Here is a 24,731-nt window from a genome sequence, read left to right as displayed (position 1 = left end):
GCTTGCTCAAGTGTGAAGAATTTGTGATTTGGTGCTTGGAGATGAACAAACAGCGAGGTTACAGTGTGGTGTGCTGTGCTCTGTTCGGATGCTCAGTAGTAAAGCACCTTCAATAAGATGGAGCTAATTGTCTGGCTCTGTGCATTACAGCGCAGGTTGAAGTCCCCTGTGCATAACACGGATACACATGTCTTAGCCACAAAAAAAACTGTCTGTGTAGTGATGTACTATACTGAGGTCAATTCAATGTCATAGCCACACGTGGACACACACAATTAGGGTTGGGTACCGAAATTCGGTAGGAACCCGAATAAGAAATGGTGGGTACCGGGTACCCATACAAATAATCTAATTTCGGTTCTGCATATCGGTTCCTAGACGTGCTATTTTTTTCCTATTTTCTCCCCCTTTTTTTTCCTAGACGCGCTAAAAAATATCTGTCAGGACCTGTCTAACTTGACTGCGACTCAACTGTTGGAATAAAGGAGAAGATGTTACTCTATTCATTAAATGTCTTAAATTGACTATGGCTTAAAAGAACAAGTTACTTTTGTTAAATCAACATTTGACCTCTTATTTTTTACCATTTTGGAATCGAAATAGGGAACCGTTAGGAACCGGAACCGATAAGCAGAACCGGAACCGGACCCATAAAAATCCTAACGATACCCATCCCTACACACAATCCCTTAAATTTGATCATCTCTCAGGGTTGTATTAACTAGCGTTATTTTACTTAGTAGTCAATTTATTTCATCTTGTTCACATTTTTCCATTTTGATTCTGTAATTCAATTTAGTGTGTCTTTTTGAGTCATCATGATTTTAGTTTGTACTTTCTGAGATGTGATATTCTTATTAACGGATTTTGTTAAGGGTGTAACTAAGTGATGTAAAAGAATAATAATTCCCATAGTTATCATAGTTATATTAGTTAGTAACAGAAAATACATTATGATTTCATTTCATCACATCAGGAGAGGGAATTATACTGGATACAGGATAAACAAGTGAAATTGGATGTGATGAAACCAAGAAATAAGCACACAAAATTGGAATTGGACCATACATTTGGAGCTGATAAAAGGGTTCTTCTCTCCTGATTTGATAAAATTGGCAACCCACCTAAACATTTATTTTCTGTTTACTAAAGAGCTGGAAAGGCAGGGAGACCCCTGTTACAAACAAGCACTATAGCAACAATTATTATTATAAGCTTTTTCTCCCCAATTTAGTCGTTATGCCAATTGATTCCTCCCCAAACAAATTTTTCTATGTTGTCACTGCTGTTGTATCCTAGTGACTCACCTACCAGTGAGGAGCCCCAACGTATGACGTAGAGCTTTCACCCTACTCCTCCCGCCCAACACTGCCTGCTGACAGGTGCTGCCCCAGGATTACGAGCAGTGACAATGATCACCCTCCCTGCCCGGTTTCCATCCCCCGAACACGGGCCAATTGTAGCAACAATTACTATCAGAATATAGAGCTTTAACATTTGAACAAAAACATGTTTTGTTTTATTCAAAAATATAACTTACAGCACATTTAAAATCTCACCATGCACAAATTGCAACGTTTTTTTTCTACAACATGGCCAAGGCCAAGTCATGGCGAACAGGGTCTGTCTGTCTGTATGTATGCAAGTTATGTCTATACAGTGGGTCCCTGCAAAAGAACACCAATCAAATCACAGCTCACACCGCTATGGATAGACTGCACAACTAACCAGAAAATGTAAAAAGACTAAAAACATCTTAGTTAAACCAACATTGCTCTTGTGAAGCGGTTTTATACTTATAATGAAGTATTTGTCCAAAGGAGACGCAGACCGTCACCACACTAGTCAACAATGCAGTAGGCTGCATCAGCGCTCCTGTTTTCTGACCTAAAGGGGCGTGTTTAACATCTCCGGCGAGAACAGCCGTGTGATCCCATTGGTTCACCGATCTGTCCGTCAGCCCCCGCCCCGTCAACACAACATTACGAGCGACGCCCACTGCACTCTGGTTGGTTGGGGAAATGAAACACTTCCTATATCGGGTACACCGACGCGCTGCTCCAGGCTTTTATTTTTTAGCAAAACTAAGCCTGGAGATCGAGGCTAACAATGCAGTGACGATGCAATCTGAATATTTCATGTATAGAATAATGTTATCATCTGATGTCAGAGGTCCACATGGGAGTCTTGTTGTGTCCTCACCTGTTGTTGGTCTTCAGGTAGATCATAGCGAAGGCCAATGTGGCTCCAGGACAAGTGACGTCAACATTGATGGTGTCACCTTCCTGGGAAAGGTAGAATAACATAATCACCACACAGAAAAACTGGGCAACATTTCCTCTTAATTACTGATTGATTGTTGGTGGTATATCGTGTGTGCGCGTGAGGGGGGAGGGCATCCTTCTTGGTTGGCCGTGTAATGGGTTACCGATAGTAAATGCAACCTACAGTGAGAACTACATGTGGTTGTGTTTGTACAGTATTCTGTTAATTCCATAGTGGTAGTTGGACTTATACGGTCTATACATGTTGGTGTACCTTGATCTGGTAGCTGGGGGACTTGTGTTTCTCACGGTTGGCCCCGGCTTGTGTCCTGCGGTGTCCCCCGACCATGTACTGATAAAGCTGCTCAGGAACATTCAGGTCTGTCATACCTATCAGGTTACTACCATGCTACAGGGAGGGAAGGAGGAATGGAGAGCAGAGAGAAAGCATGAAGGGAGTAGGATGACAAGCATACAGGATCGAAAAAACGAACGAAAAATGGTAGAGGAGGAGTAGAGAAAAGAGGGAGAGGAACACAGAACAATCAATTCAGCAGAGGGATGGGAGGGGGGTGCAGTGTGAGAATATCTCTTCTTCCTCTTTCTCAGTGGACCAATACAAAAAGGACCTTTACGTGTATTATGACAGGTCGACATCATTCTTTTCTCCTGGAAACAAAGAGGAACTCATGTCATTCACTCAACCCCAACTGATTTGTGTCACTGGGCCTTTCTTTGCACCATGTGCACCTTTAAGCCATTGATATGCCTCTGAGGAATGAAATGTGCGCTTACTAATTGAATGAACATAACCTCTGATCTTCAGCTTGTACTGGTAAGCTATTGTTGTTAAAGGAGTATTTACCTACAAGGTGTTGTCTTTGTCTTTTGTCTCGTGCTGAGTTTTAGTTTGTAAAACATTCATAAAATTGTGTGTGTGTGTGTGTTGTTCTCGGTGTGTAAACCCATTTAGACCTGAGGCCGATTCTAAAAACGCCTTTTATATTTCTGACCTAAGTTTTCTGAAAAAATTACAAAAAATGTATGTTGCTACATACTGTACATAGCAACAACTACCCCAAAAGGGATTCCCAGATTGAAAGGTAAAGTTACATATAGGGGTTCCCAGTCTAAATGGGTTAATCTAAGGGTATGTGTATTTGTCTGATCCTGTCAGTGTCAGGCTATTGCGATATGTCCGTATGCATGTGTGCAAATTGCGCGCGCGTGCGTGCGTGCGTGTGTGTGTGTGTGTGCGTCTTGTGATACGCACCCCCAGACAGACCATGCCCAGTGCCAGTCCAGCAGCCAACGAGTAGGACTCTCTATCTGTAGAGAACTCCATCTCAGGACCTGGGAGCCGGCCTAGAAAACACACAACAACTTTACTGAATGTATTTACCAACACACCAGGTTATTGTCAATAAATTGGTGTAAAAATTCAATTTCATGACCAAAAATCTAACCTAATTTCAACCTGAATCTGCATGAACACAGGTTACAGAAAGATGAGACTCTCTGAGACGTATTTTAGATTTGCTGGGCTTATAACTGTCACTCCTAAAATGTAGGCTTTCCAACTGTTGCTCTTTATAAGTAGTTTTCAGCCCTTCTGCTCAGGTGACCACAAAAAATGAAGCAATTCCATACTCGCAGGCTCTGAGGCAGGAGCACCCAAAAATCAGGAAAGTCAGGGGAAAGAAAAATAAATGTACCGATTTCAGCAAGCAGGACCTCAGCATTGTGTCTATGTCCTGTTCCCTGGTACACTAGTCCAATGCCTACCACCGCTGCGACCTGTACAGCAGGAGAGGAGAGAGGAGAATCAAACACATCCATAAGGACACATGGCCACCCGAACACACACCTGCAGTGTATGTCAGTGGTTCTCAAAGTGGGGCCCACTCCGGGGACCCCCAGGGTACCACAGGGTCCCCAGCTAGATGAGTTAATCGAAATTTGTTTGCCCACACTTTAACCCTATTGTACAGTATATACAATGGCTATTTGAAAGTAGCCAAGCTCACAACGTGTTGCGTGGAATATTTTTGAAAGACAACACAAATCTTGTATGGTGGTCCTGGGCACAAAGTATTTTCAAATGGGGGTCTGTGGCCAAATACATATTAATATGTTATATTATATGACAGATCATACCCCCATATGTACTGTATGTTATATGACATATCAAACACACACACCTGTCCTGTACTTTATGTTATTATGACAGATCAAACATACACCGTAGTTATATAACTGTTCAAACACACACACCTGTACATTATGTGGAACATCTAGCTCAGTGGAAGTGGGCGGGAGCAGGGCGGGGATGTGGATGCTGAGCAAACGGGTGATTGACATGTCCATAGTTCCCAGTTTGGCTGATGACACACCCAGTAACAGACCGATACTGGTCATCTCATGACCCTGACAGAGAGTGTGAGGGATACAGTTAACAGATATAAAGTGGGCCTGACGGATGAATATGGCAGATTTAAACATCATTTCACACAGATGATGAATCTAAACGTTATTAGGCCAGTTCAGTTAGTTTCAGGAAAATACTTATATCACATACAGTAGGTGTTAAAGCAATGTTGGACTTTGGTAGAGCCTTGAGTTGTACAGCTACAAGGGAATGATGCAAGTCCAAATTACGGATGGGGGCAGGAACTATAATTATGTACACAAAAATAGATCACCATCCATTTAGTGAATAATTCACAATCTTATCTCAAATCTGCGCTACCAGCCCTTTAGAAACTGTGCTGTTAGAAACCCAATTAGAAAGGTTGACCGAAGGATAGCATTATAGGAAAGGCCATTGGATTAGCAAAATCAGTAGGGTTCATCCTGGACTCTCTACTAGATTATGAGATGTTTTGTGTGCAACTCTCATGCTCAAATAGTTAGGGACAGGGTGCCAAAAAGGAATCACTACTTCCGGTTCTTCTGATCACCGTGCACAGAATCAACAGAACAAGGAAAATATTCGGATTTATACCTTTCACAGGTAGCAATATACAACCCAAAGTTCAACCAAAGTTCAACATCATTTTAAATAGTGCATTTGGAAAAAAGATTTTACAGTGTACCATTTCATGTCAGAATTTGACATTTGTTGGACACTTATTACCTTTCAAAACCATGAAGGCATTTATTTAAGTATGGGTGGCCCCTAAATCCTGACAGTGTTAATACCTTGCTCTACACATTGATCCACTGCTTAACATTGACAGTGTTTTCCTTTAAAATGTAAACATCACATTATGTCACCAATTGTTCTCTGGCATGTTCTCTGTGGGAAGAAATGACTGCTCACCAGGGGCTGCATCTCTCATTAGACCCCTGTGGACAGCATTCAATTCAGTGTGCCTGTATGTGTCTCTGTTGCCACTTTTGTACAGGGATCATGCAGTAGTGGCGTAAACATGAGCCATAATTAATGCCGGCTTTGCTTACATTTTTTACACAGAACCTATTAAAGCTGCCCATGTGTGTGCTTTTTCATGGCATGCCGGCGTCCCAGAATCAGATGTGTTCACAACAGTGTCAACATCTAGTATCACACTAGGCTGTATGACAGCTGTTGTAGGCAGATTCTAAATTACATAATTTATTTACAGCTACAGTAATAACCCACGCATTTATTGGACAAAATACTAACACACAATGGTAGCAGACCACACAGCCACACAAGCTCAGTTCACTAAATCTCTTGTCTCACACACACACACACACACACACACACACACAAACTTAACTAACTTGCATCTTGCCCGTTTTCTAATGTATTACATGAGAAAAAGGGCAAGATGCAAGTTATTACAGTAATAAAGGCTGCCTGTCTTTAATGACAGCCAGTCAGGTCAAATTGTGAAAAAAAGTTGTTTGTGCGATCAGAAATACATTGCAGGAGAATTTGAAGAGAAACTAAATTGGATGTTGCTGAGTTCAATACAATTGAAACCCTTCAATTCATCTCTCTCACACCTTGGCTCATTTGTTATTAATTGATCACAGATATGTCTGTTGTGTGACATAGTGTGACAAGCCTAGATGTAAAGTTAACTACATTTATCATGTACACTACCCTGTACATCTATTTCATGCAGGTTCAAAAAGCCTTATAGCAAGAAAACATATGCCATAAATGCCGTTGCCATATTATTTTCAAGTCACATTTTGAGTTCAGAGTGAATGAACAATCAACCCCGGATCATTCTTTTTGATCAGCTGTACTTTTGATTTAGCAGAATTTAGTCCTATCTGATGGCATTTTGCTAGCAGCATCCTGTTATTTTGCTCATCTGAAACTGGGAGATGGCTCACTCTGGTTCACGGTTTTCAAAGACAAAGACTTTCAGTTTGACTGGTTCCCTGGCTCTGATGTGTGTTCACAGCTCTGATCTTTACTCACTCAGACAAATATGTGTGCGCGATTGTGTGTGTACGTGCATGCGCCATGCATACAAGCTTGGGATTTACATGTTCGTTAGTTTTTTTAATCTATGCTACAGTCTCAGCATACAGGAACACGCACAAAACACATTTACATGTGTAATAAAGGGAAACTTACAACTGAAAGGATTCTAATTAAAAATGCTTATCTGGAGCGCCTCAGTGTGGCTGCAGAGTTCAATGAATAATAATCCGATTTAATCATTTAACAATTGTATCAGACCGCTGAAAACGTCAAACTCCTTTCAACACAGTTTCAGATATATAGCGAATTTCGTTTACATTAATCAATGAATTCTTAACTAATCTCTCAATTGGAGAACCTCAGTGCCCTGCAGAGTTTAAATCAGACTGTTGACAACGTCGTCGTCAGGTCCTCTCAGTAAACGGTATAGTTTGGGAAATTCATCGATCAAATAAACATGTTTAGGCCTACATGCGATGCACATTTCCCTCTTTATGCAGCGCTAGTGCCTAGTTGTTTAGATCTCATAGTCTGAGAGGACGTTCGGCCTGGTGAACGTAGCCTATTGCACAACTGCCAGTTCAGTGAGTTACGAGAGAACGCAGACAGAAATAGTAGGCGGTGAACAAGGAAGAGACTCTAACTAGATTGCGCCCTCTGCTGTTTGCATCGCTTTCCAGTTTGAATTGACTTTAATCGTCTCACGATAAATCGTTACATGCCTATATGCTAGTCAATTAAGTACAGTATAGACTGTACTGCATATTGCAATATTTCAGGAGTTGCGTGTAGAGCATTTAAATTAACAGAAACAAATACATGCTAACATAAGGATCTGTGAATAACAGTGGTCATGCCTAAATTCTTTTGGGTATTTAGCAGTCTTGTCTAACTGAAGAAGGTCCTGACTTTGCAGCCAGACAATTGCAGCTCTGTGATGGACTGTCTAGGGCTGGGTACAATAACCGCATTACCACAGTTATGTGATGCATACCACGGGGTTGAGCTCATTGCCGCGATTTTAAATGTATTTATTTATTTATTTTTGCTGGTGAAAGTTAAAGGAAGGCATATGGTGTGTGATATAAAAACTAAGCTTACTATAAACATTGTTTAGTTAATATCATCATCACTGACTGTGACCATTCAAAATGTTTTTGGGGAGAAACTAAAGTCACTTCAGTGTGAGGAGGAGAGGCTGTGGATGATTTGTTTTGTGTCCATCGGCTGAGTACCGTACTTGATCTACAGAAAACATTCAGCTGAATAAACACAAGACACAGACAACTGGAGGTAAGTTGCGCTAATTCTCTATGTGGGTAAAATGCACAGAGGGACGAGTCTTGTTGACCTACTTTCATGTTACTTCCCATTGAAGCAATATGCATTTGTGATGAAAATACAGTATACCCACTGTAATCAAACAGACCAACTCTAATCTACAATCGGAACAAAAGATTTCCATCAACCCTGTCTTACATCATGGATTCATTTTCAAACTACAATTTTGGTTGGTCGAGATGGCAACAGCAGCAACTTGGTGACAGAGGTTAGCGATATTTATAGTTGAAATGCAGTATTGATGAAAATGTACTTTCTTTCTTTTTTTCGCTTTTACGGAAGAGGTCTACCTTATACCCCATGCATCCTGGTATAGACTCTAGCATGCCCAGTGAACTGGGCCAATGACAAAGTGAACAGATGTGTTTACCTTGGTGAGATAGTCATGTATATTGAGTGTGGCCAGCTTGGTGAGGTGTCCATTGAGTCCCAGAGCCATAAGGAAGCCTGCGTACTCATTGGCCAGCTCAGGACTCTTTGGCTTGTTGTAGGCTATCCATGCTGAGTCCACCTTAAATACAAACATACAATACACATGCTATTTAGTCCAAAGGCCAGCAACTTTTCATTGGATATGGATACACTGCTAATTGAAATGAAAGAAATATAACACACAAAAACGTCTTTAGTTTCAAATGACTTTATTTTTCTTTCTGAACTTAATTTGTGTAGTGATGAAAACAACATACATACAAACAATACAAAGATACCCAGATATCAAAATACAAACACGCACACATACCTGTGAGGCAGGGGCTATCTTTAGTCCAGCAGCCACTCCATTATGGAAGCTGGACCAGCTGGTCATATTGGGAGGAACGTCAATGTTACCACTGTTCAGGTCCACCATGGTGTTCCTGGGAGGAGCACGACCTGGACAGGATCAAAACAGACTTTTTATACCATCTACCAAATCAACCAACCAGTCAAGAGTTTCCACAAAATAAATCATGTTTCCATGATGGGGAAAGAATATTATTACCTGTGAGATTGAGTTTGGGAACTGGCAGGGGCTCGGTTGGTACAGGGTGATAGGAGAAGAGAGTGAACAGACCTCGACCCACTGGGAGAGACATGGTCCTCTGACACAACTGGAGGAGTCTGAGGGTGAGGGGGCAGAGAGGGAGGAGGAAGAATAGTGTTTGTAGGAGGGGGGGGGGGGGTGAGTGACACAGAGTGAGAGAAAATGTGGGACACAAAGGTGAAAGAAGAAATTAAATTAAAGAAAAATAGAGAAGACGAACATTTGAAAATGCATGTACCACACCACTTAACTCACTTGTTCTCTTTCTCCTCTATGTACTCATGGTCTGACACCTCTGGTAGCTGGACCACACTAACCCTCACAGGCCTGGAGCTCTGGAGTAGCCTGCGAACCTCATGGACCCTCAGGTCCTGACTCCAGATCAGACCCGTCACCTGAAAGAGGATGGGTGGTTAAAACAGAGGATGTATTTCTTTAGGCTGGTGCTGAACCAGATTGAGCTGGACCCTCTCACCTCCTGGATGATGTCAGACATCCCGTCCTCCTCCTCGTCGGCCTCTGTGGTAGTGGGAGGTTCCAGAGTCAGACCCGAGCCTACAGACTGGACACACAAACAGACAAACACACACAGTGAAGAGACGCACATGTAAAGCTAGGTCCATATAGTCATTGTCGGGCAGAAACCTTTTTATGTCCAAAGAAGCCGTTACTTTTCAGGACATGGAAAAAAATGTCCTTGTTCCAATGGATCTAAATGTAGTTATTATTTAGTGAAAAGCTCTTGTTAATATTTTTCAGTGGTTAAATAATTACAAAATACACAGACAGACATACCGTAACCACTTTCACTTTCAAAATCTTTCAAAAGTAGTGAAAATAGCTGATCTACAAGCTCACAATACATCAAAGAAGCTCCCACAAGCTCCCACTACCACAAAAAAAAAAAGATTGTAAATAGTCTATTTTCGCTACTTTTGCACAACATTGTTGTACAACGAAGTAGGGTATTAAAAAGGTGTAGTAAGCAATTTTTCAAAATAAGTATTAAATAGTTCTATTTTTTGATAGCAATACCGGTTCCGATTCTGATACCGGGGATCCCCCTGTATATCCAGTTCTAAGTTAACACGGGATACCAATTTCATCCAATCAGGGAAAGAACTACCATTTTTTCATTTTATTTATTTATTTATTCATTCGATTCTAACATTTAAAATAAAAAAGTAATCAAAAAATGGCGGTCCCTTCATGCATTAGAAGGACAACATCAGTCACCAGAATCACCAGAACCATGCGTTTCAATGAGTGTAATATGGTCAATATGGAATTTGAAGTTGAATGGGCTTCGATAGGAGGGGGGCGTGTCTGATCTAATATTTAAATATTGAATAAAGCAAATTAAAAACTGTAGTGGGGTGCACACAAAAGCCAGAGTAGACCTCAGAAGTGTTTTAAAGTGAAATTTCCCTTTAACCCTTAGAGCGTAAACCCTTACTGCCTTGTTTTTGGCCAAGGTCATCTTGTGAGCTTGCTTGGTCAGGTCCTGTCGCCCAATCAACAGACAGACCTCCTCCGACCAATCTGAAACCGGTTGTTCCCGACAATGGTAGATGGCCTCTCTGATTGGCAGCGCCACACCAAATGGGACGGACTCCAAATCTTTCAGGGTGAAGCCTGGACGAATGAGAGGAAGAGAAAATGAGATAATAGAGCAGTCCTTCAAAGTTCTGGTCTTTGTGACTGATCCTACTGCTAGTTTTATATTCCATGTATTCCATTCCATGGATGTATAGATAACTAACTGCATTTACCAGCTGTCCCAAGTTTAAATTAGGTGGGTAGAAGAAAACCAATCTCAGGCCAGCAGTATGGCCCACATAGGGGCACTGCAGGCCTGAGATTGGAGGTAAGCAGGAAGCCATGACCCATGCTGGCCTGTGATGGAAACCCCACCAGAGTCCATCTCACTCAGTTAATATGGCCTGCTTATTGTTATTTTATAAACATGTGCTTGTCTCACCTGCTGAGGTAAGCCAGACAACAAGCTTCTCAGCCAGACTCTCGTTGGACGGCTCAGACCTCATACTGCTCTGCCTGGAATTAACACACAGAGCATTAGCAATTGCAGCTGAATAGAAAAAATGAAACTTACAAGGACTTTAGCATTAGCTTTCTGGAGTGTGCTTTACCATTAGATAGATTTTTGTTGATGAAATACAGAAAATAAGACCTGGTTTACCTTCTATAGGTTGATTCACTGACACACGACTTCTGACCTGAGAGAGGAGGTAGAAGGGAAGCAGGAGATGTTTTAAGTAGAGAAGACAGAAACAGAGTGTAGAAGGAGAGAGAGAGGGAGAGAGATTCAAACGCTGATGAAGGCCTGAATAGCCGAAACACGTCCATTTGTCATGTCAATAAAAAAATGCTAAGAAAAATCACCTTGTGAATGATAAAAATCATTTTCAATTGTATTTCACTTTGCTTGTTTGAGAGCTGATGTAAGTAGAGTATGACTGTTAGTCGGGCACAAGATATCATCTCATATCGGTTGTATTTTTTTGTAGAATCCATATGCTATCTTTCCATTACGATGCTTGTTATTTACACCCCTAATATAAAAAATGCATATGGACACACACACTGAATAAAGTCAAATTATGTATACCAACATTAGACACTCACCTGCAGTAAGCTTAACCAGGTACTTTGAGATGTCAGATGAGATGGCATTCTCATCACCAACGATATAGAGAGCATAACTCTGATAGAAAAGATCAGGAAGAAAACAAGGCAGAGAGAATAGTGAGAGAGACAGACAATGAAGAGAAGGAACAACAGAGGGGGAAATGGGACAGGGAGAATTATGAGGAGAGAGAGAGCAGAGGAGGACAGGAGAACAGACCAACAAGAAGAGAGACAGAAAAAAGTCAGCATCGTCTGCGCATTTAGACCAGAACAAAACTGGACAAGCACATTAACAAGACATACAGTACTGTACTGTATGTCTCATATTATGAGTCAAAGCTAAGCACTGAGGGCTAGGGAACTTATCCAACCTTCACATAATGATTCACTTTTTATTTCCAGGATGCTTTGCTGTTAAGCATCATTCAAGCCAGGGCTTACATGAGAGACTTCAAGTCGTACATGAACGTTAAGTTATTATATGGCTGTGTCATGATGAGACAAGCTCTATGTTTTGGGACATTGATTTGATTTGGTACACCATTACATTAAAGACAATCATAGAATGTTTCAACACATATTCCTTTCACGTGATTGATGAGTTCAAGCGGCAGTTTGCCACACATTTTTGGAAGGCAACAAGTAGGTGTGTAAATGTTGATATATATATATATATGTATATTTTTTTTATAAAGTATAAAGTATATATATATTTTTTTTAAATAAAGTTTTACCTGTTCACCGTCAATGGCGGTGAACAGGTGGATTTGAAATGACGGAGATCTCCGTCAATGGCAGGGAATGTGTTAAGTACAAAACACTAGCATTTTTTACATAAACTGACAAAGATTTCTGCAAAGTGTCCTGTAAAACCCTCAGTCTAACAATATATTTTGTCTTTCAACTTTATCTCTATACAGGAAGCGTCACAAACTATATGGAGATGAACTGCAAGGCTAGCTTGTTCACATTAAATTCATATCAGTTATACAGAGAGAGACGGACACATTTTGCAGACAAACACTGCATGACCATCTGTTTTTTGTGACGGTCTGTTTACAGAATCAGAATCAGAAGACTTTATTGCCATGACATGTAGACATGTTAGGAATTTGCAGTATGCGTCTCTCTCAGGCTGGTAGACAGACATTTCGATTTTTTCCTTCATTAATGTCTTGTATTCAATCAATATTCCACATGTTGGCCAGCATATAAAGATTAGAATTCTATTATTTATGTCTTTCTCCACTGGCCTGAAGTCGGTCTGCCTTACAGCAAGTCTCTCCACCAGCCTGTCTGTCAGTGTTTGTCTGCCCACCTGTCTGTCCGTGTGCTGGTCTGGGTGTGATGGATAATCATTGTAAACAAATGTTTGGACTCAATTTGGTGTTCCTTATGTGGTTAAATGAAGGTTGGATGAAGATGTATGAGGACATCAGCACTACACGTACACACTCCCACGTGTGTAAATACAGGACATACTCCTCGGAGAGCAGATCTGCGCCAGGCTGGGTTGCCTACCCAGGGTTGTGTCAGTCACGGGGAGAGACTGTGAGCATGCGAGGAAGGTGCGCAGGCAACTACAGGCAACAGGTACGGAGTATCAAAACCTTGTTTGACGTCAATAATCAAATTTCTGCAACAAACAGTGACATTTATGTCATTTGTGGCGCCCCCTATGGGTGGAAGTTAAATTGGTTCTGGCTTGGCTTGTTCATCAATGTGAGATTCAACCAAAGAAATGTGGTCTTCGTCAGGTGAGACCTCACCTAATAATCTCAGACACAGATGGTGCCCGTCCGGACAGACGAACTGCGATAAATATAAACATACACACATACATTCTAAAATCACACCTCACTCTTCTCCATGTACTTATGACAGAAAATTGCCTTTTATGTTCACCAACAGAAAACCAAGGGAAACCTACGCAGTAAAATCCTCACAGTTAATGTATCCATTTGTACATTGTCTGTGTAGAGGTGTGCATAGTCACGTAGCTCATTGCCAGATGACGTTTGACCACCAAATTGCACCATATGTCAGGTACCGAGTTACAGATCTAATGTACATTAAATGGCCCTTTGTTCTGATTTGATGAGAATACACTGTATTGAGTCATTGCATAGTTGCTGTCAAACTCTGATGAAAATCAGATAGTAATAAAATTAGATGATATGTCAGTGGAGAACAGTTCAGAAGATAGTATTTTTGTCATAATTGGGGGTGTGTGTTTAAAATGTTCCCATACCAGAACCAAAAGCCTCGTCCTCTGGCAGATGCCTGGCAGGAAGGGGAAGGGCAGGACTTCCTCCCCTCTCAGACAGCTGCTGAGCCAACTGAAGATGCTGGGAGGCTCCGCCCTCAGGAATAACGGACGCTGCATCTGGCCAATCTGAGCTGAAAGGAGTGTGTGTGTCATTAACACAGTATATGTGAGGTTTCCCCTCACATATTGTGTTCAGATTTGTTGTTCAGATTTGTTTTACAGTGATCCGAACAACTAAAATATTGATCCACATTACTTGTCATTTCTACTGCATGTACATTCAAAAAGGCAGGACTCAATTAGGTAACCGCTCCTGCTCACTCAGATCAGCTAACACAGGACTGAACCCTTCCTATAACACCCTGGACAAAGCTCCCAACTGTAGAATAAACTCCCCATAGACCATATCCATATTCACACGGTGACCAGGTTGGCAAAAAACGGGGTGGCAACGGGGTGGCATTTACCTTAATAGCCGCCGTGTGAATATGGTCTATAGCAGTCTCACTCCCAATTTACTCACTCCCTAGCACTTCACTATCCCTGTACCTCGCAGGCAAAACTGTTCTATTACAAAGCTGCCAATATTTCGACAAAAGCCTTCTTCAGGCTATCAATACCATTAATACCCCCCCCCCTCCAACTGTTTACTGTACATATTTTTTGTCTCTTATTTTTAAAATGTTTTTATGATGTTTTGCATAGTAGTGTACTTTACATCTGTCCGTCATTAGTGCAAAGGACCCCAATGGAAATCTTGGGTTTTAAATCATATTAGCTGACCGTGTATTGAACTGTACTGTCATGTGCTCAAGAAAACTTTCAACCATGTTTCCCCTCGCTTGAAATGACTGCAATTTGCTGGTAGTTTTGGCATCCTGTGGGAACGTGCGCCGATTTCAAATGCCAGTCTTTCCGTATTTTTTGAAAGATTTGGAAGACATTAGAAAAACACATTTCAAATTGATTATTTTGTTATAATTTATCAGATTGATTATTTTGATTATCTCTTGCACCACTAATGAATTGGTAAATATGTCTTACCTTGGTCTATGAGGCATGTTTCAGTGAAGCTGCTGATGAATGAAGGGTAGTCTCTCCAGTACTGATCTACATAGTGTTGCAACTGCAGGTCCCTGGATATACAGAATAGTTGTGAAAATCTATATTTCTTATCAAATAATAAGGTTAAGAGTACTAGTACTGTTAACTAGTACTTAATCTAACGAGTTACCACCCAGTGGTAAAACAAATGTGAAAATCTCAGTCCTCTCTCATCACTGGCATCCCACATCTTTTGCCCCAAAATCTATTCACTAAGAAACAGACTTACCATCAATTCATTATTAACCCATTGAGACCTGAAGCCGATTCTACATGTCTCCTAAATCTCAACAGTATTCTGGAAAACGTATGTTTCTATATCAGTGGTGCTCAATCTTTTTCATGTCAAGGACCCCCAAAATGATATGTATTTGGCCGCAGACCCCCATCAAAATATTTTGTTCCAGGGATCCCCCAGAAGCAAAGATTTGAGTTAAAAACGGTTCGCTTTAAAAATATACATATTCTAAGATTTGCACACATTTTCACGAATTTTCAAAAATAGCAGATCTACAAGCTCAGATCTACAAGCTCGTAGCACGGCACCGAGTGCCGCACTACGAGCTTGTAGATCTGCTATTTTTGAATAGCCCAAAGTGTAAAATAATGCTTTTTAACTCCAATCTAAAAATGACACAGTTCCAGGTCTTAATGGGTTAAAAACAGAGAAAGACTTGAGTGTAACTAATTACCATCTATTTATTAACAAACAGACTTCAGTGTAATTACCATCTTTTCTTATTTCTAACCACAAGTGTTACATAGTTTACCCAGTATTAATGTACATAGAAGTATTAGGGGTAATCTATTCTATCCTCACACTGTGGTATTTGGACATGTATACTTTGCCAAAACAATTAAAATAAAATATATTTTAAATGTAATAATATAACATAACTAATAAAGAACATATTTATTATTTTTATGATCCTGTCCACTAATTATCCATGTCAATAATGTCCATACTGGTTCTAACTCCACTCTTTTCTCATGGCTTTAAATGCTCCTGTCACTTAACGTTGTATTATTCTTATGTATTTGTTACATAATATAAGAATGAGGGCAGCGTAAGTTGAATTTGGAGTACATTTTGGTGTGGGGTGAAAATTATTAAATATGTCAGTAATTTTTATAAGTTATTTGTCATATCTGCCCTGTGCCAATTTTTGATTACGAAGCCTAAAAGGCAAACATACATTTAATTTGTATTCATATGTTCCATGTCCAATGCCAAAAACCCAATGAAATCGTTAATCACAATTATTTGTGTGACAATTAATCGTCAACTTAAATGTTGTAATTGTGACAGCCCCTACACGCCACTTCCTGCAGACCCACAGCTACCTGGCCAGTTGTTGCAGCACACAGACCAGAGACTTGGCTCCAGCTCGCTGTAACTCATCCAGCAGCAGTTCCTGGTAGAGCAGATGGAGAACATAGAACAAGGCAGGGATGTGGGAGAACAGAGGAGCTGAACTGTCCAACCTCAGGCACGAACTGGAATGATCCGTGTCCGAGGGAGGGGTGGCATTGCCAGCAGGGGCAGGGTAGGACACCGTCGGTCCACACACAGGCTGCCTGGCCATCTGACGGTGGTAGTGGGAGCCCATGAGGTGCTCCCAGTCCTTCACAGGGAAGTCATGAAGAGGTCCGTTAAAGCAGTGTTTCTCAACCTTTTCCCCCCAAAATAATCATATTTGAAAAAGTTCTTAACACATCGGGTGCCAGCATTTTTTCATAACAACTTACCGTGGGTGCCAGCATTCTCCCCATTGACTGCGCTTTGCTGTTTAAAGTTTCCGCGTGCGTTACAAGCAAATCCACGCAAAAAAAAGCATCGATTCATGTTCTGCCATGAGCCTGGCTACTGCCTGGAACCATAACATTCCCCTCGCGGGGTTACAACGGGGGGGGGGGATCGCGCATCGCGCATGACCGGTTTTCCCCACAGGAAACAGATTCGGAGATATAGGCGTTTCAAAGTAGGAAATAGACAGGAAGCGGATGGGGGAAAAAAAAATGTTTCCGGTGAGCGATCTGGCACTTCCTTCGCAGGATTACAACGGGTGCTCCCAGAGCTGCTCTAGCCCCGCCCGCGCGGAGAAAAACGAAAAAAACAAAAAGACTGAAATCACGGTTCAGACCGTGTTCGGCACCGAAGTTTCGGAACCGCCACTATGTAAACACACGGTTCAGACCGCGTTTGGCACCCGATGTGTTAAAAGTCCAGATGACATTAAAATTGTCACTTTAATGTCATCTGGGGAACCCCCCAAAATCATGTGGGCCCACATGAACTCAGATTTGGTTCTCGACCCACAGGTTGAGAACCAATGCGTTAAAGCAATACTTCACCTATCAATTACTCACCCCATGAAGCCTTGAATTAACAGAGATGTTTTTGTCCAATAATTGACTAATTTAAGTTAATAGGACACTTATCTTAACAAGAGCAAAACCATATTTAAAACCATTCTCTCTGAACCTGGAGCATCAGTAGGCTTAACAGAGATTGCACTGTGAGAGTTGTTTTGGAGTTTATATTATTCTTTTATATAGCTTTGCTTTGGTCTCCTACCGCAGCGGACACAGCAAATATTGAATTATTGGATCGGGAATGCGAAAAAAACAAAAACATCTCCATGAATTCAAAGCTTCATGGGATGATCACAATTATACACATTTCCAGTTTTCCCTGCATGTTCTCTAAAATGATAAATTCAATCAGCACAGCACGCAAAACAGAAACTTATGAAAACAAGAAAAAACGATAAATTATCCATAATGACATGGGCTGATGTCTTTCTAAACAATCATGTCTATGCTAATATTAGGGAGTAGTACTTTTTTTAAACCTGCACCCCTGACAAGGAAAATGTGAAAATTAAGCAGTGAAAAGAATAAAAAATAAATCAAAGGGAATCTAACCACCAACCTCATCAGAGCCTCCGTCTGAGGGACGAGCCTTCTTGGCTGCAATCACTGGAGAGAGAGGCACTTCAAAGTGGAGCTGGAGGGACAAAAACAGGTGCAAGCAGCTCAAGAAACAGCTAGCTGTAGCAGTCATAACACAACATCCATACATCATGGTATACAACAACAGTTTTCAACTCCAGTACTCAAGGGACTGCTGTGCTGGCTACCACATTGTTAATTGCCATCACCTGGTGTTCCAGACCTAACCAAACCCTGATTAGAGCGCTTTAAAAACAAGGGCACTAGGTGCCTATGATCATATATAACTAGACCATACCCGGTCGACGCATCCGTGGGGGGATATGCGCACATGATCTGACAACCCGGGAGGCGACATTGTTTGACACATAAACGCTGATAAGAAGCTGAGATTTGATGAAATTAAAAAACGGGCTTCACAGTTGCGTTCAGATGGTAATGGTCAATGGCTGTGTGCAAAATCAGAGCAATTGGTCCAGCCACTGAGGAGAACCGGGTTGTGACACCACTTCACCATAGGTTACTAGAATTATAGTAGGATATCTCACAGCGTAGAAACAAACAGAGAGACAACTTCCATTTCCCATAATGAGGCGGTGTGTACACCACAGTGTCACATGCCAGCATACTCACACTGCGTGCCCAGCTCAGGTGTTCAGTGTTGTAGCCCATGAGGGACATTAAACAGGTGACAAACAGGTTCCATTCAGTATGAATGCCGGGACCACCAGGTGCATTGTAGATGTTGTACCACTTCACTAAAACCTAGACGATAAAGTTCAACATAAATAAAACACAATACATTACATTACATTACATTACATTACAGTCACAATCACAATACAATCGTCACAATACAATCGTCACAATACAATCGTGACATTAGATTGAAAACATTGGATTTGAGGAGGAACATCAGTGTGGGTCTATCATAGTTACAGGTATTATGTATTATTCCAAAACACTTTCTTAAGTATAATATATATTAGCATTGCATTTGATCATGTCTGCAGAGAAGAATGGGTAACATTAACATTTAAGCTTAAAAGTGCAGGCCTGTACCCGTGTGCTAATTCACAGTGGGGCAGTTCTGGAGAACGGCTCATCCGATGGAAGTCACACCTTTGCGTCATTTTGCAGCAATTGAAGGCGATAAAAGTCATTTGTGGTGCGTTATTAGCGGGCGACTCACAGTGCCAAGGTGCATGTATTTGCGTATTTATTTAGTATTATTGTGAACACTTATCAATAAGGCTATTGTAATTGTAAATGTCTGCACACATGACACGCTGTCTATGTCCTGCTCGTTTATACGTTTAGAGTACTAATGTGGTATTGGCAAATGTTTTCATTTTTTTGTTGTATTTTATAATTTTTGGTTGAATATGTTGCACTCCTTGTTATTGTTTTGTAATTTGTTGTACTGCTTTGGCCCCATCTTGGTCAGGTCTCACTTGCAAAAGAGGTTTACCTCTCAGGTTTACCTGATTCTTCTGGTTAAATAAAGGTTACATTTGAATACATCTTGTTAAGTGATGGTCCAGAATGGCAAAGCTTTGTTAAGTATTAACCCTAGTAGCAAAGCAAAACCCTGTTCTATTCAACACACCACTGTTTTCTTTCTTACCCACCTTCATAGCAGCTTCCTTTGGCAGGATGAAGCGGATAGCCTGGAGGCACTTCCTCACTGGTGTGGGAGCAGAGAAAGGCGAGTAAGACAAAGAGTGAAACAGAGTCACCCTTTCGACAGATCTATGCAGGTGAGGAAGCTCTACAAATGGAAATGTCATAATTTCATATAATAATCCCTCAATACTGCTAAATAATTGTTTTTAAATTTGCATTAGGCATGATTTTTGTGTTGCTGTTGATAACAAAGGCAATTCCCTGATATGGAAATTATATGGCAACAAGGAACAGACACTCAGTTGTTTGATTAATAATGTTTACTTTTCTACAGTCATCTTGCTCAACAGGAAACATTGTCTCTTGTGTTTGTAGAACATTACCACATAAGAAAACATCAGGTAAGACCATTTATTTGGCTTACGGTAATTATAAGTTTGCTTAAAATTCTCTACACAAAAAAGAAGGAATAAGAGTAACACCATCATTGCTACAATGATTAGTGTTACAGTGTTATTTCTCTCCTTCCACTAATCAGATTCCTAATCAACTTCCTCCTGTGATCTTAATTGGACGGCAGAGCTAACAAAGGTCAAGGAAGAGGTAGATAAATGCCATTTCATTAGAGGAAGAATACCTCATCTGTGGAATCAATTATTAAATAATGGACGGAACAGAGCAAAGTAACATAGTATAATACACACACAGAACAATGCGGACACAGACGGACGCGTATGAAGGCTTTTAAGATTCCTAGGGCTAGCTGTAACAAAGACTATGGGAGATTAGATGTTGGAAGGTTAACATTAAGAGAGGAACCTGAGGTCTAAACAGACACCGGCACCAATTAGTGGTTGCTTAAACGAAAGCAGAGATACATTAGTTCACCTCAGCTTTAACCGGCTAAATGATAATAGTGAGGGCACAATGTGTGCTAACAACCCCTACATAATTGGTCTATAGCTAAAAGGAACTGGCAGGACACAAACCTTCTTACTCTGTTAATTTTTATGTGACTGGTCAAGCATCATTAGTAAACTGGTTAAACAGAAACAAATTACAAAGTTAGTCCCACCAATCATCAACGCAGACTTATTTTATTTGTCTTATTGGATCCCCTTATATGCAACAAAAATAATACTAGTTATGATTAGTTCAATTCGATATAATTCTGGACTGGTCCATTATATGGTATTCATTCATATATTCACTGTATATTTATATTTACTGATAGACTGTATGTACATACATATGTTCACTCATTCAGAGTTCCAGTGAATATCCAGTATCTAGGGCCAGCAGTTCAATATTGTATTTTATCTATATTTTCAGTTATCTTGGTGTTGTTCTTGACTCTTACCTATACCGCTGGTGTTTCATTCTCACTGCTGATGCTACTTTGACACTGAATTTACCTTATTTGTTCTATTCTTTTTCGTTTTTGTCCATTCTATTATACTCTGTTCTATTCTATTGTCTCCTCTAAGCACACACATAGGCCAAGGAAGAAATGCCACACACCCTATGATTGGCTTCCAAAGTTTGTGGTGGTGGCTGTTTTGCACAAAGTCCACACATTATGAATGCAGCACCCTATTGCTGGGAAACTTTGCACGCACATTACCACTAAGCCAAGGAAGAACCTCCCTCCCACATTACTAAAATCTCCTCATGGTGGCGCGACAGCCCACTTCACGTTTTGGCCTATAACTCTTGAACCGTAGGTGGTACAATCATCAACATCTTTTCCCTGTATTCCTTGGATCATGACAGAATGTATAGGCCCGGTTTGTGCCAGATTATTTTTTTTGCTACAAGCAAACAGATTTTGTCCAAAACTCACAAATCGGTACACATTATCTCTGGGGTCAAGTTATCAGTATAACTTAGATTTTTCACCTCCCATTCTAAATTGCTATGACCAAAGTTTGCGGGCGCTGGGTAGGCAGCCTGGAGAACACCCGTGCTCCGTGGGGAACAGTTTTCTAGTTTATTTTGTATTTATATCTATCCTTAAAACACAAACCTCGAAGAAAAGAATAAAACGGAATAAACTCTTTACTAATGTAGGTGGCTTAATCATGATCAGTCAATTGATGTGTTTGTGTGTGTGTGTGTGTGTGTGTGTGTGTGTGTGTGTGTGTGTGTGTGTGTGTGTGTGTGTGTGTGTGTGTGTGTGTGTGTGTGCAAAATAATATCCTCCATCCATCAACATTTTACGTCATTGTTAGCAGCATGCAGCAGCACTTAAACCTAATTTCCACATCCTAACTGCAGTATGACTCAGCCGTGTGTGTGTGTGTGTGTGTGTGTGTGTGTGTGTGTGTGTGTGTGTGTGTGTGTGTGTGTGTGTGTGTCCACATGCGAAAAACAAAATGTTATACAATCGTAATTGGTCAAATCTCTTGCCACATACAGTTGTGTGCTTGTGTATGTTTAATATTGTGAGTGTGTGTGCATGCCCATGTTGCTTGTAATGCAGCCAGTGTTAATCTCACCCAGCTCTGAAGTAGCAACCTCAGGGACAGAAATCCTCAGCATCGACCCGTTACCCAACTCCTGCATACCAAGGAGAGAGAAGGGAGAGCGGAAGGGACAGAGGAACAAACATGGAGAGAGACAGACTTAACATACACCGTTTGTCAGTAATGGAAATGTCACATTTCAAACACTCAATTGGCAGCCTTGCTGCAGTTTAAGATGTCATTGAGGTAATATCAATGTATTGAGGTCCAATACAATACAGTAAATAAGTATATATATTTTTATTGTATTGTTTGTTAAAATACACATCATATTAAATAGCGCCCAAGTCTACATGTGTATGTCATATTGAAGAACTTCTTTGACTACACATCATCATTACAAACATGAATAATAAATAGTGTTGTGGAGCACCCCTACTAAACGAAGAAAGGAAATATATATATTCTGAGAGACTGTCTCTACAGAGTAATGACAGGGCTTCAATCAGTGGGTCCTGTGGAACTCCAGCTAGCTGCATTAGCTTCCAGAATTAGACGACAGGGGGGACAAAAGGTTAACTGATTGCTTGTAGCATGTGTCATGACAGCAGCCTTAAGACACATGCTGTATGTCAATGTGTGTGTGTGTGTGTGTGTGTGTGTGTCTGTGTCTGTGTCTGTGTCTGTGTGTGTGTGTGTGTGTGTGTGTGTGTGTGTGTGTGTGTGTGTGTGTGTGTGTGTGTGTGTAATTAAAAGAGCATGTGTTTGTGTGTATCCGTTGTTTGATCTGTGCATGATGTATATACACTTTTTCCCCGCACTGGATAAGAACATCTGTTAGTGCTAAATGCTTCAAATGTAAATTATAATTGTATATGTAAGCAAGAATGTATGTATTTGTGTTTATGTTTATATAGGCATTTAGGGGTATGCAGTACATGTGTGCCTGTTTGAGTGCATTTTTCAAGTGTGTGTGTGTGTGTCCCTAGGCTGTCAAAATTGTCTACACTCAATCTGACAGCACTCCTCCCGAGAGGCAGACACACGCATGCGTGCACAGTGCACACACAATCATAAACTTTCACTCCCATGTTGTTTCCTAGGCACAACCACTGAAAAAGAATAACACACACACACAGAGCAGTGACAGGAAAAGCCTTCCAGGTGTTGTTGCATGTCGCATTTTAAGGCCAGACGGACCACACATATTTTGAAATAACCGTCCTCCGGCATCTCCTGTTAATGCTGCGTGTTTCACTTCCACACTACAACACCTTGAAATGACTATATTGACCTAGATGCTTTCAGTGCCTAATGAAGAGGGTTCCAACATAATTACTTCAAATGAACAAGAATCTCTCTGCAGGAAGGAAATATGGTCCACCTGCTGCTGGAGATGGTCAGGACTCGACACCCAGAACATTATGCTCAGTTTATGGCTTTGGAGGTGTACATGGGTTGCAAAGCAATATGCGAGGCTGACCAGCTCCTTGTGACGAGACACCAATCAGTTGTTTGTTATATACTGTGGCTGGTAAGCGTGTGCCAGAGCAGTTTGGGGGTTCCCAAACGTTTAAGCTCGAGACCCAAAAGAGAAATTTGATTTCCAAAACAAGTTTGAAAATGTGGATTTCAAAACTTGAGCTTGTTGATCTTCCATTTTCACTACTTCTTAAAAGTTGTTTTCCCCCCCTAATTTAAGGAATTTCCTAGATTTTTAATTTATCTATGAAACTTTTGACATTTGTTTTTATTAAATGTATTATTTTATGAAAAATTGCAATTCTATGTATGTATGTATGTATGTATGTATATATATGTATATATGTATATATGTATGTGTAGATATTTACACACACCTACGCATCTATACATAAGCATACCTGAACACACACATACATATACTGTATATACATACACATACACATATACCTATACAATATACACATCCACATACTGCACATACCAAATTTCACACGTCCATATCTGCTATAATGGCAGATTTGTATTACACAGATTAACATATTAAAACATTTATTACTGATTAATAATAAATGCATGAATCTATATTTAGAGCATTTAAGCAAATAATGAATGTATTATTTTTCAATATTTACTATTATTACTAGTGATTTGGATATTTTTAATAATATTGTTTTATGTGTATTTAATGCCTTGGTTTTAAATATATTTTAGAATTTAGGCCACATCCAGGGCTTTTCTATGGGGAGGTCCACCATCTCTGAGGCGTGTGCAGTAGCGATCTAAGGCTCATCAAGCAATTTTGCTAGATTCAGGTCACCCACCAGTGAGACGCGGTTGCAGACAGGATCTCGGAGGGCGTGGATGTATGGCGTGGGCTGCTGGAGTGGAGTGGTGTAGTCATCCAACCAGGAGGAAGTGTCGTGCTGTTTGTTCTCCAAATGCCTCAACCCTGACACTGGAGAGGGCAAGGCGGCCTGGTATGCAGGGAAGAAGAGGGAAAGAGGGAGGGAGAGCAGGTACGGAATCAAGGGAAGAGGAAGGATAGATGGAGAGGCAAATAAGTGGGAGGGAAAAACAACGGAAAGAAGGAGAGAAGATGGGGGATAGGGATGTGAGCACAAAA

The 24,731-nt window shown here is 40.7% G+C and overlaps 1 protein-coding gene across 1 annotated transcript in view; it reads right to left on the bottom strand.

Annotated features, from left to right (window-relative positions):
* Positions 1-24,731, bottom strand: part of anapc1 (anaphase promoting complex subunit 1) — a 62,682-nt gene that overhangs the window by 24,291 nt on the left and 13,660 nt on the right. Inside the window, exons 16-37 of the mRNA XM_084076908.1 lie at positions 24,430-24,582; positions 22,157-22,217; positions 19,664-19,719; positions 18,666-18,797; positions 18,013-18,087; positions 16,422-16,702; positions 15,018-15,109; positions 13,956-14,104; positions 11,702-11,780; positions 11,256-11,292; positions 11,037-11,110; positions 10,512-10,690; positions 9,531-9,617; positions 9,311-9,450; positions 9,014-9,132; positions 8,774-8,904; positions 8,402-8,542; positions 4,539-4,691; positions 3,980-4,061; positions 3,538-3,629; positions 2,539-2,673; positions 2,203-2,285 (exon numbers count right to left, since the gene is read on the bottom strand). Coding sequence (XP_083933034.1) covers positions 2,203-2,285; positions 2,539-2,673; positions 3,538-3,629; positions 3,980-4,061; positions 4,539-4,691; positions 8,402-8,542; positions 8,774-8,904; positions 9,014-9,132; positions 9,311-9,450; positions 9,531-9,617; positions 10,512-10,690; positions 11,037-11,110; positions 11,256-11,292; positions 11,702-11,780; positions 13,956-14,104; positions 15,018-15,109; positions 16,422-16,702; positions 18,013-18,087; positions 18,666-18,797; positions 19,664-19,719; positions 22,157-22,217; positions 24,430-24,582 — 2,531 coding nt within the window. The remainder of the gene's footprint in view (positions 1-2,202; positions 2,286-2,538; positions 2,674-3,537; positions 3,630-3,979; positions 4,062-4,538; positions 4,692-8,401; positions 8,543-8,773; positions 8,905-9,013; positions 9,133-9,310; positions 9,451-9,530; positions 9,618-10,511; positions 10,691-11,036; positions 11,111-11,255; positions 11,293-11,701; positions 11,781-13,955; positions 14,105-15,017; positions 15,110-16,421; positions 16,703-18,012; positions 18,088-18,665; positions 18,798-19,663; positions 19,720-22,156; positions 22,218-24,429; positions 24,583-24,731) is intronic.

Source organism: Gymnoscopelus microlampas (genome assembly GCF_963454915.1).
Source record: "Gymnoscopelus microlampas genome assembly, chromosome: 13".
NCBI classification, from domain to species: Eukaryota; Metazoa; Chordata; class Actinopteri; order Myctophiformes; family Myctophidae; genus Gymnoscopelus; species Gymnoscopelus microlampas.
Note: the sequence above shows the minus strand (reverse complement) of the source record. Positions and strands in the feature narration are given on the sequence as shown.